At 47.1% G+C, this 15,783-nt stretch overlaps 2 protein-coding genes across 2 annotated transcripts; one reads left to right on the forward strand and one right to left on the reverse strand.

Annotated features, from left to right (window-relative positions):
- Positions 1-102: 102 nt before the first annotated feature.
- Positions 103-1,872, forward strand: LOC117858891 (presenilin-like protein At2g29900). Its single transcript, XM_034742043.2, has one exon. The coding sequence runs from the start codon at positions 180-182 to the stop codon at positions 1,629-1,631; it is 1,452 nt and encodes a 483-aa protein (XP_034597934.1). The 5' UTR covers positions 103-179; the 3' UTR covers positions 1,632-1,872.
- Positions 1,873-5,088: 3,216 nt separating this feature from the next.
- Positions 5,089-9,251, reverse strand: LOC117858931 (uncharacterized). Its single transcript, XM_034742090.2, has 3 exons — positions 8,976-9,251; positions 6,112-7,995; positions 5,089-5,707 (listed from the first exon to the last, which is right to left on the reverse strand). Exons 2-3 carry the CDS (start codon positions 7,984-7,986, stop codon positions 5,375-5,377), a joined length of 2,208 nt encoding a protein of 735 aa, XP_034597981.1. The 5' UTR covers positions 7,987-7,995; positions 8,976-9,251; the 3' UTR covers positions 5,089-5,374.
- Positions 9,252-15,783: the final 6,532 nt, after the last annotated feature.

A 15,783-nucleotide genomic window follows, 5' to 3' on the forward strand; every position in this document is an offset into this window, starting at 1 on the left:
TTTCTAGAAGGAAGGAAAAAAAAACTAAGTTGATCGGTTCAAACTTTGTTAAACTTCATCAACCCGGGAATTTTGGACAAAAGCGTGTACCAAATAGAAAACGACCAAAATTCCGACTCTGGTAGGCGAGAGAGAATTTTTCCCCATCGATCTCCCCTCTCCGTCTCCCCCTCCGCAGCATGGATCCCGCCGCCTCGCCGGCGTCGGCGCCGGCGCCCGCTGCGGAGGATCCCCTAAGCGCCGCCTCCGTGCTCGACACCCTCGGCGCGGAGGTGCTGGCGGTCATGTCCCCGGTCTCGATCTGCATGGCCCTCGTCGTGCTCCTCATCTCCCTCCTCTCGCCGCCGTCCTCCGGGCCCGCGGGGGCCTCGCCTCCGCCAGTCACTGCAGCGACGCTCGTCTACCTCGAGTCCCCCAACGACACCCCGGCCCAGAAGTTCCTCGGCGCGCTCCTCGATGCCGCGGTTTTCGTCGCCCTCGTCGCCGTCGTTACCTTCGTCCTCGTCGCGCTCTACTACTACCGCTGCACGGGCTTCCTCAAGAACTACATGCGCTTCTCCGCCTTCTTCGTCATCTTCTCCATGGGCGGCGCCATCGCCGCCGCCGTGCTCCGCCGCCTCGCAGCCCCGCTCGACGCGCCCACCGCGTTCCTGCTCCTATTCAACGGCGCCGCGGTCGGCGTCCTCTCCGTCTTCGCGTCCGCCGTCCCCATCCTCGTCCGCCAGGGGTACATGGTCGCGCTCGCCGTCATCGTCGCCGCCTGGCTCTCCAGGCTCCCCGAGTGGACCACATGGATCATGCTCGTCGCGCTCGCCCTGTACGACCTCGTCGCCGTGCTCGCGCCGCGGGGACCACTCAGGATGCTTGTGGAGCTGGCATCCTCCAGGGACGACGAGCTCCCAGCGCTCGTCTACGAGTCCCGGCCTACAGTCGGCCCGGCGACAAGCTCTTCCTCTTATGCTTCAGCCATGGGATCGGTGGAGATGCAAACCATGACAGATTCTGGTCGGGCTGGTGGCAGCCGATATGACAGGGTGGAGCAGGATGAAGATGCCAGCCGTGCCGTCGTGGAAATGAGGGATCTCAGAAGAGGCCAATCAAACATTAGTGATATGAACAGATCAAGTGGTTCTGTGCTTCAAATGGATAACCTTGAAAGGGAGGTTCCAGTGACTTCAACAGAGCTGCCATCAATTCAGGGTGGGAGTTCACAGCATGCTGTCATTCAAATTGAACAGCCTGAGGAAGAAGAGACGGCGCCTCTGGTGTCGGCAGCATCTACCAACAATGCAGCTTCGGATGAGGAGCAGAGACAAAGTTCGTCCTCAGAGCCTCCTCTGGATTTTGAGATGTTTGAGTCCACCAGGGGCATCAAGCTGGGCCTTGGTGATTTTGTTTTCTACAGTGTGCTTGTTGGGAGAGCTGCTATGTATGATCTGATGACAGTGTATGCATGCTACCTTGCCATCATTGCTGGGCTTGGCTGCACCCTTATCTTGCTGTCAATATGCCGGCATGCGCTGCCTGCACTTCCAATCTCTATTATGCTGGGAGTGACATTCTACTTCTTGACGCGGTTACTGATGGAGCCATTTGTGGTTGGTGCTTCGACAAACTTGGTGATGTTCTGACTTCTCATTGATCTGATGTTGTCATTTAGATGTGTATGAACCAAAAGAAAGAGGTTGGTCAGCATTCTATGTGAGAGTGACTAAAAATTTGTTGGTCACTTCTCGCAAACAGTCATTCGTATTTATTTCTAGGAATGCTTAAGACCTTAGATTCTGTGGTAGTATTGGAGATAGACTTAGCCCATGTCTTGTTGTGTAGTTGTACCGACCTGACATGATATTCAGGAAGAAGTATTCTGCATTCCGTGTTCTTTGGCTTATTTTATTCTTCTTCGAAATTGGTATTTTTTCACTATAAGGTGAGTGATTGAGTAATCTGTCATCCATCATGTTCTTAATCAGTCTATGTTCAATTAACTAATCATTTTCCACCTATAGATGAAAGTTTTTGAACAGGGAGTTAGCCCTCTTCGTGACTTTCTTTCAGGCCTTTTCAATATTTAATATATTCAATAAGTTAAGTGTTTTATTTGGAGTCGATAGGCTATGCTTCTCACTGTTCTAATTTGGAAGTAGTTTGAAAGAACTGAATGATTCTGCAAAGCATTGGTACAGATGCGAATTCTCCTTTAGGTTTATTTCATATTAGCATTGTAAATACATAGGCGCAGATGAGGGTAAGCATCTTAAACATTTGTCCCTATCATTTTTTTTAAAATTATCATTAGTGCAAATTTGTTTTTCTTAGGCCATCCAACATGATGTACTGGAAGAAAAACATTTTACACCCTTGTCAATTCCAGTTACTTTTGTCACCTGAAAATTTTGCTAAACACAGTATTTTTGCTCTATCGTTTTTGCTTTTGGTTGGTGTTTTCTTCTTTGGTGTCAAGCACTTCAGCTACTTTAAGCTTAGGTAAGTCAATTGGTGGGAATTTGAAGACCATTTTTCAATTAGAAACCAGACACTATCTCTGACAAGGTAACATTGCAAAACTGAATGCATGCCAGATCTTGTAAACTAGGTCCATCTTTTGCCAAGTTCAGTTTGTCCCCGACTCCAAACCTCATCGTTTTGGATTACGCTACAAAATTGAAGGACAACAGCAATCACAATGGCTTGAGCCATGGTCTTGATTAGCATTCTTCAGCTACCCACATTTGACAATATTTCTCTTTTCATCAATGGCCTGTACATATCCTCTATATAAGCAAAGGTTTCTCTTATAGATGTGCCAATACGCACCGGTAATCCCAGTTATGCGAACATGGCAGACAGCCTTTTTTTTTATATCCATGATTTGGTACGGCATATCCTCATTCAGTTGTAAAATATTTCGCAAATGTTTCTTGCCATAGCTGCTGTTAGTGCATCATTTTGCTTGCTGTACTGCATCATTTGGTCAAGTAGTTGAATTGTGTCTGGTTGGCATATATGCGTGAGGCATTTCTGTATCATTTGATATGCAGAATACTGTAGATGATAAGGAATTGTTGTTCTAGTGTGGTGATATTGCCATATTGGTATATTGCTGATTATGATTCTAGACCAGCATCTTGCTTGATGTATTATTGCTAAGGGGGCTGTCTTTGATGTATTTTCACAAAGGTGTTTGTATAATGTTTGCGGGATAGTATCTTGCTAGTTGTTATGCTTCTGTCGGCCATCTGACCCTCACATTTCTCTCGTGTCCTGAGCTTGAAGTAGTCTACTGTACTACAGTCACTGGATGTTGTATGTTGGAGGGATTTTCATGACTGTTACTGTTAGCGATTTAGTTGAAGCTGCTGGTTAATGGAACTATTTGTATATCAGTATTGAATAAAATACTTCTCCGTAGGATCATCGATAGATCACTCAATTCTCCTTACGTATCTTTCTGATTCAGACCAAAACCGAAACAATCAGGCCGAGCTGTCTGAATAGAGGCAGTGAGTGTAGATCCAGTAGTATGTGTTTGGGTCACCATGCGCCTAGACCTAGTTTCCAACACCCCATTCAGAGACATCTTTGGCTTGTCCCCACCGGTTTGTTCCCTTGGTAACTAGGTTGGCGCAAGTTTGTGACAGAGCAAGACGTGTTCCCTTCTTCAAGTTTTCAAATCAGAACCGTGGCGTAACAAGCTTTCTACGTGGGAGTTTCGTAATCGTTCGCCTGTTATCTCCTACCTCAACTCAGTTCAATTTTGATATTTGCATCGTAGTCTACGATCTTTGATTTAGAGCAACCACTCAGTTATTTTTGTTTAAAGAAAAGGGTGAGGTTCGGCAATGGGAGCATGCGAGACACGTCAAACACAGAGACGTAAATACGCTTTTGCAGTCAACTCTTTTGCTGCTTTTTATTTTATTATTTTTTAAAGTTTTCTTTCATTGTTTCTTGGGACCATGTTATTCTCTTTTTATAGATTTTGTTAGATCAAACTTGATGCTTAAAAAGATACCCCTGCACTCTTAAATATACGATTTGCTTGAAAGATAATTCTCTGCTGATGGCTCCATTAGATTCTGAACGAAGTTTACGCAGTCGCTGTATTGGGTTGTGACATCAGAGTTTCTCTGAACATTTGAACGGCAAGCAGCTCTTTTGTGTTCCTGGGCAATGGCAAGCAGCAGGGCAATTAGCAGAGCTGTAGAACAACACCATAGGCGATGCCATCAAGCTCAGGCATAGCATGGTATTCTAGCTGAAAGTTCTCTGCTCTGCGTTTTTAGTTTTGATCCTCAGTGCTCGTCGTCATATAAAGTCTGCAGGAAGCATATAGTCGATGAGGTCTGCAACATTTCTTGGTACTAGAATAACCAACACAGTAGCAGGAGGAGGTGGCCTTGCATTTGCAGACTGCAGGGTGGCTTGGTAATCCCGGAGTGCAGAAAAGTGGAAACCTTTTGTTTCTTCACCAAACAGAAAAGCTCAGCTGCATGTCTGCTTCAGCTTACTTTGCAGTTAAAATTCTTGTTTGGAGTACATTCACAGGCAGGTTGCATGCCTGGCTCTTCATCTTGTCCAGGTGCCAGGAGGGACAAAAGCAAAAGCCAGACGGTCACGGTCAGGTCACAGACATAAGGCTCAAATTCCAAATCTGGGTCACAAATGGTCCACCATCTCAAACTTTGTCTTCCTCTTTTCTTTGGGCCTTTGCCGTCCATCTACTTCACGTAGCAATTTCTCTGGCTTGTACTAGCAAACCAACAAGCATACAACGCCATGCTCAGCAACGCTACACAAACGACTCCACTTGGTCAGGCTCGAATCCAATCCCGCCAAAAGCTCCAGAATTTTCAGTCAGGCGGTGGGATTCTCCAGCACAACATACACGAGCCAACAGCACGCAAGATCCCGACAACATTTTAACTCCTACCTCCTGGCCGACCTAAACCCACCCCTGTTAAACAAATCACGATGCATAATAAAAACCACCAAGCAAGGTCTGGAATGGGCACGGCATTCCAGGAAGCCTAATGCTAGTAGGTTAATGGTCAAAACTGTCAGTTCCGATGCGCCTCCAGGCTCCAGTTCAAAACCTCAAAATGCACAATCGGAATCAACACTATGCTATGCTACATTGTTTCAAGTGATGTTACATACAGAAGCGATTAGCGCCTTTCTTCATCTACTTATGTTCTTCCAATCGGTACATGGAACTGCTCCTAAGCTTTTCTTCTATTCGACATTTCAACAGTACAAAACCTAAAACTACATGCAACCTCCATCCTTATGAACAACATAAATTTGCCCCTTAAATACAAAAAATATGAACATCAAGACAAATCATGACCGGCAATTAATGCTACACACGATTCTATACTCTTCCAATGGGAGAAAAAGGCGGGTCAAGCACAACAGATGGAGGTGCCTTTCGTCTCCGGCTCTTCTTCTGTTGCTTCTTCTCTTCTGCGGTGACTGCCTCAATTAGGTGCCTCACATCCTCCTCAAGGAGCAGCTTGAGTGAGTTGGAATAAAGCTTGTGCTTCCCCTTCTCAATACTGATGGCGATCGAAGCTTCAGAACAGTGCAACAGAGAAATGCAAACCGAGAATGCCTGCAATGCTGATAGACGCGCATGGAAATCCACCAAAAACTGTCCTTTCCCATTCGCCTTCATGGAAAGGGCAGGGAGCTCTTCTTTGCTACCCTGTTTCAATAATGGATGCACATCACAACTGTTCTTGTTTGGAGTAAGATCAATAAATTGATGGTCTAGTGTGCGTACACTTGCCAGCAAAACTCAGGGCCCAACACCAAGCTCGTGTGCTTAGTAAGGTTGCAAAGGCTTAAACTATTGACTTTCTAGGCGGTTAGCCAATAAGTACGCTTCAAAGTTATGCCTAAGCTGGTCGTATAATTTACACGTGATTTTATAGCTAGAGAGAATGGCTGCAGAAACCCAGTGCGTAATTGTCCTGGGCCAGCAAGTTGCTTCTAGAAGACATTTAGATCATTTTTGGATTCTCATTTGGGACACCCCAGTATCCTCAGAACACTCTTAACATAGGTACAAAAAGAAAAGCACATCAAGGTTGGGATTGTGTAGTGTACCTCAACGAAGAGCTCCATAGGATGTTTCGCATTTGTGGTTATAGATTCAGCCCAGTTATCATCATATGCATTGCCAAGAACATCAATGGGGCAAGCCATGTCCCATCCACCACAGTCACAGCCTCCACCATACCTCCATCTATCCAGCAAGGGAGATGGGCTGGCTCCTGATTCGCTTGGTAAACCATGCAGTCCAGTAGGTGTAACCACTTTGACAGAACAAGGAGATGAACCATTCTTCATATCCTTGGACTTATCCTTACTAAATGGAACCTCTATTACAGTTGCTGCAATCTCCAAATGAGGATAAAGATCTTCTTCAGACCATGGGCAGGATGTTGATACATCCGAGTTATTTCTTCCAATCTTGTGCTGGTCCATCAGATTAATCATCTGTGGAGATTCACCAGACATCGATTTATCAATGGCACTGCATAGTGGCTGTTGAGGGGCCTCTGTACATTGAGTCTTCTCAACAATTCGCCTTGCATGAGCAATATCGTACGAAACAAACTCGGTAATGACAGAGTTATTCACCATACCATCTTTTCCAACTTCAGAGCATAAATAAGATGAAACCTGCAGCTGCCCTACAATTGGGGGTAAATTCCAGCCTCCATCTTTGGAGATCCTTCCAGCAGCGCTGGATCGTTTTCCACCACTATGTAAGGTGTAAATAGAGTTCAACTCATCACCAGTTTTCCAATTCCGGGCGGAAATGGATTCTTCCAGGCCCTCAACACAAAATTCAGAAACCTGTACACCATTCTTGGAATCCAATCTAAGAACCGCTTGAAGATGAGCAGGTGACAAAGCAGATGTGATACGCTGTGTTTCTCCAATCGGCTGGCAACTAGATGCTTGTTCAGTTCTTGAAAAATCACCCAACAATGATTTGCGGGACATTGAATTTTTCCTGCTACCAGGCCCGGTTATAGAGTTGGGGTCTCCCTTTTCAGCAAGAGATGGGCTCCTACGAGATTTGGACTTCATGATTGGGTCCAACATCTTCTTGAAGGGGCTTGATCGAGCTTTAGTGTTGTTCTCTATGATATGATGCTGAACACTGCCAGATCGGCAAGTATCATCAGAAGAGCTTATTTTCTCCGACATTGATTTGGAACTGCTTGCTGAATCTCTCCCCCTCTCACCATGGTTATTCTCACTGGGACATCCACTGGTCTTGAGTTGGTAATCTGTTTCGGTACATTTACCTGACTCAACATCTAGCAAGTAAGGAGCTGCACCTCTGCAGGGGCCACCGTCTGTGATCTCTTTCTCAAAAGAAATCTCCAAGAAGCCATCGCCTCCATCATTTTTCAACATGGTACTGTCCAAGCGTGGTCGATCTAGCTTAAAATTATCGTCAGGAAGCTCACGGAATGAAAGGTCCAGAAAGTCCTTCGATGCCCGATTAATCCTATGAGTAGTTTCCACAGAAGACTTAGCCCCTGACCTCTGATTTCGGTGGGAGTGAAGATAAGCTCCACTTGTGCTAGGCCGAGAGGATGCATCGACAATATCAAACAACAGAAACGCATCCCCACCAAATGCAGAGTCTATTTTCCTCCTGCCCTCCTGGATTTTTCTGATTCTGCTAATTTCACTAGAGCTCTGGTACATAGAACCACGCTTCCCCACAATGCTTTGTTCTGTGCTTGTCTTGCGGCTTCTTGTTGGCAAGCTCCTGCAGTGGAAATTTGGGACGTAGTCCAGACTTAACTCCCCTGAGTTGCTATCTGAGCATTTCAACTGATGGTATCTTCTGTTTCGACTCTCATTTTCTTCATTAACACAGCAAGAGGTCTGCGAAATTCCGGGACCTGTTCCCAATCTAGAATGATCCTCACGTTTCAAGCCAGCATCTTGCCCCATAGATGAAACCTACAATGTCAGCACATGGTGTCAAATTTGGTTCCACGAAATGTGATGTAGAGCATTGCCAAAATAGGGGTTGTAATAGTATAGTGTGCCACCTCTTTCTTTTACTAGCAAGCTACAAGATAGCAATTTAGATAGCGCATTCCCATGAAACATACACAAACTTTTTAGAGGAAACATGCACATTGTTAAACACCCCACGGCACCAAAAAAAAAAACTAGAATTGAAGACATCAGAACAGCGTTTTCCATTATAAACCAGAGGTTAAGCATGATGGATAAGCCCCACATTGAGCACATTATTATATATAAAAGGACAGAAATAAAAGGGGAAAGTGATGAGCAGCATTCACATCAGATCTCTTGCTCTGTTTGACGGCAAAGGCGTACCAAATAGAACCAAATGAAAGGATAGAGCAAAAGGATGCTCTCCAAATTCAAAATGCTCGCCGTAAAAAAAGTTCCAAATACTCTCCAAAACTGAGCCCGGAGAGACAAGTTTTCTCCCATTGGAAGGAACAAATCAGGCTGTCTAGATCACCAGATCTCACCGAAAAGACTAAAATCACCAAATAAAAGCTTCAAAAAAGGGCAGACGGCAACAAACTCAAAAACATTTTTTTCTGCCGCTCAAATACTCTCAACGCTGTAGGGAGACAGTAGTAAACATCTTCTTCCATTAAACCCTGTCCATTTTTCAGGTGGAGACGAACCCAAAAGAAATCACATCTTTTTCCACGCAACGCAAGGGGAGGGAGGCTCAGATTTCCGCACCCAAATCATATTACCGCGCAAACTAAATCTCGTGCCTGTGAAAAAATCCCAGAGCAACCACAACGTTGCCGCAGGAGGGGACAGCCCCATAACCCCCCTAATCCTCCAAATCCCCAACTCAACGCTCGAGACATTGCAAAGAACAGGAAGCATCCCTGCGCAATCTAGCAGCTAGCACCACCACTGCGGAAGAAGCGCGCGCGCATTACCTCTGGGGAGGAAGAGGGCTGACGCCGGAGACCAGATCACGACGCCGAGGGAAACGGGGAGGGATTCCGATCCCCCGTCTTGTCTTGCTCACCTCGCCCTCATGGAGTAGACGGGAGAGTGGGAGTGTGGAGATGCTCGTGCTCCTGCTCTTTGCGGCTGCAGAGACGGACGGACGGAGAGGAGAAAAGAAATTGGAGGGACAGTTTGGGAAGAGCGAGGTCGTCACTCTCTCACCGGGTCTCCAGGGATCTTCTCCCACCGGCACCCGTTCATTAGATTAGAAGATTAGATTAGAGCACCTAATAATGATTAATTAGTGCCTGTCTTTAACCCGGAGGGAGGGAGGCGCATGGAGACGTAGCCAGTAGCCAAGCGCCCAAGCCAATTTTGCAGTTGCCCCCCTGGTCAATGATTCGTCCATCCCTAGCCCCGGTTGCTAATTAGGTGGGCCCCACTGACAGGAGCTTTTTTCCGCTCTCCGCGGCTCGCCAGCACGGCAGCAATAGGGTTAAAGATTAGGACCAGAGATTTAGCGTAAACGATGGCGGTAAGGACACGGCAGCAATAGCAGCAGGAGGAACGAGGACTCATTGGCATCACGCCGGGAGCACGAGATGACGCCTGACCGAGGGAATGCAATTGGTAAGGAAGGTTATCGTTGTTTATTTTGTTAGAAAACAATATGTTTCCACGTCACGCAAGGGAAAATTAAAGAAGAACCTCGTGCTAGCTTAGTTCTTGTGTCGAAAGAAAGAAAGAAAGAAAGAAAGAAAGAAAGAAGAGCAGGCGCAGCGGATCATATATAGTTGACTCCGGATTCCTCTTTCCCAGTGATCCATTGGGCTAGGAAAAAATAACAGTGATCCATTGGGCTAGGAAAAAAATAACAGTGATCAATGTATACCCAGCAAAATCAAGCAAATTAAGCATTTATTTCCTCGTATGCACACACACAGTACGTGGGATCGATGCAACTGCCGACCGACGGGCGTGATCGCACGTATGGCGTACCTGATCACCTATATACATATCTCAGCCGACGGATCGTCAGATCACATCGATCGTAAATGCAACCGCGTGACTTTGATGGAGCACGGCAGCTATTTGCAATATTTTACAATATCTATTTGCAATAGTACTATATATGCTGGCCGGTTGCTTCTTGCTCGACTAGCACGGCAGCTCGCGTTGTTGCATTCATAAGGGGGTACGTGGCAAGGCCGCGATTTTGGGAAAGATACTATGTATGGAGAGAAACAAACAATGTTACTCCTACTCTTCATGATCACTCCGGCCGTTCCTGTCTACACGTACATACGGAAGTGTACGTACCCGGTAGATTTGGATGAATCGATCAATTAATTATTACGCAAACAAATTCATTCGAGATCACCGAGCAATTGTACACACTCGCGTTTAGTTTGTACTACACTACTGCTGGCACTGTACGCTGGCCCACACTCCGCGCAAGCGACTGCAAGAGAAGCTGAGAAGGGAAGAGGTGCATGCCGCAGCACGTGGTCCGGGTCCATGCCATCCGAATATCCGATCCCACAGCATGCAGCTCGATGACGGTCGATGCATGGGCAGGCCGGGTGCCGGGGCTCTTATATTCTTTCATTTCACACTGCATCTATTTTTTTTTTTTTTTTTTGCATCTGCTGGTTTGCATTGCATGCATCAAAGTGAAGTGGAGTGGAGTGAGGCAGTCCTAGACAGGAAGAGGGCACGGCAGCTTTCCATCCTTTGACGTGTCGCCTTCCTGCCTGCCCTGCCGCTATTCTTTACGATGCTGCTCCCAAGTCCCCCCAACCCCAGCTTTTGTTCGCCTGCTTTGCTTTCTCTTTCGTTTTTGGCGCGCGTCACGCCGGGCGCGCCCACATCATCATGCGACCACACCTGCCTTTTTGTTTGGTGCTCAGATCACTGTGGTTACTTTGCTTTGCTCTGCTTGGTCACTCACCATCCATCAGCCGTGCAGTGCAAACAGATCGCCAACAGATAATCTGACTATCTGAGCCATGCTTTGTCCTTGCTGACCCTCCACGCAAGACGGCACGACGCTGGCTAATGATGGTGGCTCCGGCAAGGCCAGGGCAGGCAATTACGTAGGGCTCAATCAAGCTGCCGGCCTGCCTCCCTCGCGCCTTGTCCCCCTCCGGCTGCCGCCATGTATCTCCTCTCTTCTCTTCTCTCCTCCTTTTTCCCCTGCACTGGAGCTAGCACTGCATGTGTCATCCACTGATCCACAATCATTAGGTCTGCCGCTCCATGCAAGCTGAAATCCCTGAAGGCCTGAATGGATACATACACCATGCATACATTCTCTGCTCCTACCTAGCTAGCTACCACTACATGTCTATGCACACAACCTTTTCGCCAATAATTTGAGCCATCGATCGGCGCTTAGCTTCCTCGCTCGCACTCCATTGGATTTGCAAGGGAGGTACGAGAGCTCCAGTGCGATTCATCACAAAATAATGCTGGTGGTGGGGTTCCTTTAATTTGCTGCCCCCTGTCCTTCCAGAAGCTATGATTATTAGCAGGTAGATGGCAAGGCAGCCAATAATCTTAGAGGCGAGAGAGATGATGCACGTTGCATGTACTGGCCGGCAAGATCGATGAGGGAGGATGCCAGGCACTGTGCAGTGCCCCCACCGCCCTCGGAGAGGAAGGGGGGGCCTGCGGCGAGGCGCGACGAGCGGGAGACGCCGAGCTCTCCCCGGCTGATCCATCTCTCCAGCTACCCCGCGGGTCCAGTCCAGAATGGGAGATATATTATTATGTCCCCACACCAACTCCTAGCTTTTCCATACAGTATACACTAGGGATCGATCGGTCGGAGGTCACAAATTCGTGGCCCCAATGCAATCAGCAGGCTGCTGGCCTTCGTCCTGGTAACAAGACTACCGATAGCACACAAGAGATTTCATTCGATTCACAGTTCCAGTTGCAACGCTGTTCTAGCCATTACACAGTTCCACAACACATGCTGCCCTCCGTTTTGCTGCCAAACTTCTTGGCTGAGAAAACCCAAAGCCACTTTTGGGCCAAACCACATCCTCCACTTTTGGGCCTGTGACCAATTGGTCAGCAGGCCTTGTAGCACCGGGGCCTCCAGCGGGGGAGAGGTCATGGGTTCGATCCCCAGTGGGTTTTCCAAGTATTTATTCCTGGATTTGTGGTGGGATGAATCTGCTGCTGACGATGACCGCGGCTCGAGCAGGTGATGACGACGCTCTACAGGCGCTCTCTGTTGGGATGGGACGCGCACGGCTGATTGCATCCTAAACTCCTCTCGCGCTGTGTAATCCCGTCTATTTTCTATTTTTTTGTTCTAACAATATAAGGGTGCCGACTGGTTGTAACAAATAGAGCGGCGAGCAGTGACGCACTGACGCTTCAAATTACTCTGCAGTGACCTCATCACTGTGCATGCTCCATCAAAGGCATTGCACACTGACACGCACGTGAAACGAAACCTCCTATGCTACCCTGGAAACAGGATAATTTGAAAAATGCAAGGCTCTGGTTAGTTCAAATCTAAGCACCAGTACCAAAACAAAAGCTCAAATTCTTAAGTTATGCATCAGTAAGCAATTAAGCTTGATCGGGCCAAAAATCATATGTTCTTGATAACAGGATAAGAATAGTTACTACTTACTAGTACCTTTTATGAATGTTCAACAAGCTATGAACTGCAATGAGCAATCCCCATCATCTGCAGCCATACCATCTTGCTATTTCTAAATTTTTCATTGGACAGAACATGATTGCAGCAGAAACTGCATGACTGGATCGTTTGGGATAGCATGGATTGGTTCCACAAGGCATCTAACCTTTGTACGTGCAGATTAAATATACATTTGCAAAGTAATATGGCTGATTCTCTATATAAAATAAGGAAGGTCAGCCTAAGCAAGCTCGACGAAAAGTTGAACGACAAGAACTGCTGTCTACCTCAGAGGGATAGGTGGGTTTGTTTGGTTGTTGACCTGGCGTGATTTGCCTGAGCCTGCGCGAAGCTTGGCAGGCGCGTTCGTCAGGCCCAGCCATCCGAAATCGCTCTCCCACCCTCCTCGAATCAAGCTCGACCTAGAGGACCAGGCCTGTACCTACATTTTTTTGCCCTGGTGCAAAATATAAAGTGGGACCTATATTTATAAAATGCAAATAGCTAAAATTCACGTAGACTTCCTCATGTAATACCATAAGTATTCATACAAAACGATTATACGACGAATCTTACTTACTGATAAGTTCTTAGCTTCCATTAAAAAGCATCATTCTTCTTGTATTCTTCGAAATAGGCACAATATTACATTACCTGCACCTTCTCAGCGAATCACGTGATCACGCCTTCACGCGGTAGCTTCTGTTGTGAAGAAGTCAGACCTGCCGTCAGAGCCCCAAAGGTGGAGTCGCTGCCTGCATGCAGGGTTGATTGCGGCGGTAGCTTCGCAGAATCGCAGTTCGCGCACAGCTCGGCGAGACGGCGACTCGGCAAGATTGCGGCGGCTGGCGGCGCTCACGCGATCTGGCGATTAGATTTAGAATCCTAATCGGCAGACGGCAGGCGGCAGCGCCAGGCCAGGCCTGCTAATCGGAGTATCGGTCTATCAGACGGTTATGGACTCCTGGTCTGGCAACACGCAATGAGCCAATGACGCAACCGATTCTCCAGGCCAAAAAATCAAAAAGTTGCATGCCTGGTCCGTTGGTCGCATGCAGAATTGCAGATGCAGGCAGGAACAGAGTTACAGAGACCACCAGGCACCAGAGTATCAGAGGGAGGTCGACACATGGGGCCCCAAAATTGGAGGCCTGGTGCAGTCGGCCCACTTGCCATGGGTGATGTACGGGCCTGTAGAGGACGGCATCATCGCTGTCCTCCAAGCTCGATATGGAGTACTGCCACAACGCCAAGCTTGAAACTGATGACCTTCGCGCCGCCAAAATCACTCCGTGCGCCAAGATCGAGGACCTCCGCACCGACCTCGAGCACCAGGAGGATGTCGCACCAAGATCGACTCCGCACGGAGGTTCTTCGGGCTTCTCTCGGTAGACTCCACTGGGTGGTGCGCGCGCGACGGGAGCTAAAACCCAGTCGCCGTCGTCGCCCGATTCTACGGCTGAATGGTTTCAACCTCGCTTGCAACAGGTTCTTCGGGCTTCTCCCGGTTAGGGATGGAATTTCAGCCATAACTGTAAAATAAAGAAGCTGTTTTTTTCAAAAAATCATAACCTCCGTTGTGTTTCAGTGGTAGTGCTAACTCGTCAGACTGACTTGTGAAATCCTATTAGATTTTATGATGAATTAGAACACTTTATTTCTCAACTCATGCTTGCATGAGGTTCCCCCTCGGTTTATGACGTTTTTCCACACCTTATTTTTTTAACAAATGGTTACACGTGGGATCCTGGTTGTTTTATGATATTTTTGCGGATCTTATATTATCACAAAACCACCATGTAACAGTAAGTGACGATTTATTTTTGACTACAGTGGCAACTTTTATAACGTTCCGTAACTTTTTCACTAAATTTGCTCGGATATGAAACTTTATAACGTTTTCAGCCAAAAATATCATAGACATATGACGAGAACAAATGTATCATAAAATTTTCGTCATAGATCGATACATTTCTTGTAGTGGAAGTTGGAGGCAAGATAGAGGAGAAAAAATATTTACATCTTCTCTCACCCTTTCCAACAGCCTCTTTCCTCACATCACCTCGATCCACACGATTTCGCTTGCTGATTATCTCGTCGCTAGCGAGTCTCTCTCTCCACTTTTTCCCCTCCACGTAAGACATGAGCTGAGTCAGGTTGGCGACGTCGCCGGCTATTTAAGAAGGCCTAACAATTCTCGAGCTATGCTAATATGTGCAATGTGTGTAATTAGCAAACCAGGTAACAAAGTTCTCGCGAATGATTAGATTACTAAGAAATTTTATTACTAGAATTGCATGTGCAGATGCAACAAAATCCCTTGTGTTGCCAAATATAAGCAAAATTCTAACCAATCATTATTTGCTTAAGATAAGCATAAGTTGCAAAAAAGATACTTAATAATACACAAGCCGTCTGCTGGAGTCCGGCACGGCGGGAGGCGGTGGCGGCGGATGTTCTTGGTTGGGACTGGGGAGTTGGGGAAGGAAGGGGACAAGGATATGGGTTCGCTGGTATCGGAGATTCGAATCGGGGCGCTGCATTGCATTTGAAGAAGCAGGAGCATCCGAGGATGCGTGGAAGACCGGAAGGCGCCAAACCGAAGCAGGCAGCGGAGTAGTCGAGACACGAGACTCGAGAGGTAGGAAGACGAAGCGAGGCGTCGCGGGGATTAACGAGCCAAAGGGGGACGCGTCGGTGTCCATTTGCAGGGAGGAGACGACTCGACGCCACTACTCCCACCGCATGCATGTAGTTCGCCGCCTGCAGCGTGCTGTATCTTCAACTGCACGTCCTCAACGAGGAGTTTCGTGTGAGTTTTATGGCATTAAATACCACATCAGCAAAATTGATGAGGTAATTAATGGAGAGAGTTTCATCAGATGAGAGAGAAATTTCATCCCCATAACACTCATCTAGCACAGCTACCTAGTTCTCAGTCTAGATAACTGTGCACTGAGACTTCTGCGAATCTGGTAGCAACGTAGATTTAGAACGTACGTTTGGAATAGTTATTTTTGCTGCTTTTTGCTTGCAAGGAATTTATTTTCCTACTCAGTATAATGGACCTGCATGTAGAAGAGACGAGATGTCTGCAATCAAGCAGAACCATTTCCGCAACAGGGCTATTCGCA

This window comes from Setaria viridis, chromosome 5, assembly GCF_005286985.2.
Source record: "Setaria viridis chromosome 5, Setaria_viridis_v4.0, whole genome shotgun sequence".
Lineage (NCBI taxonomy): Eukaryota > Viridiplantae > Streptophyta > Magnoliopsida > Poales > Poaceae > Setaria > Setaria viridis.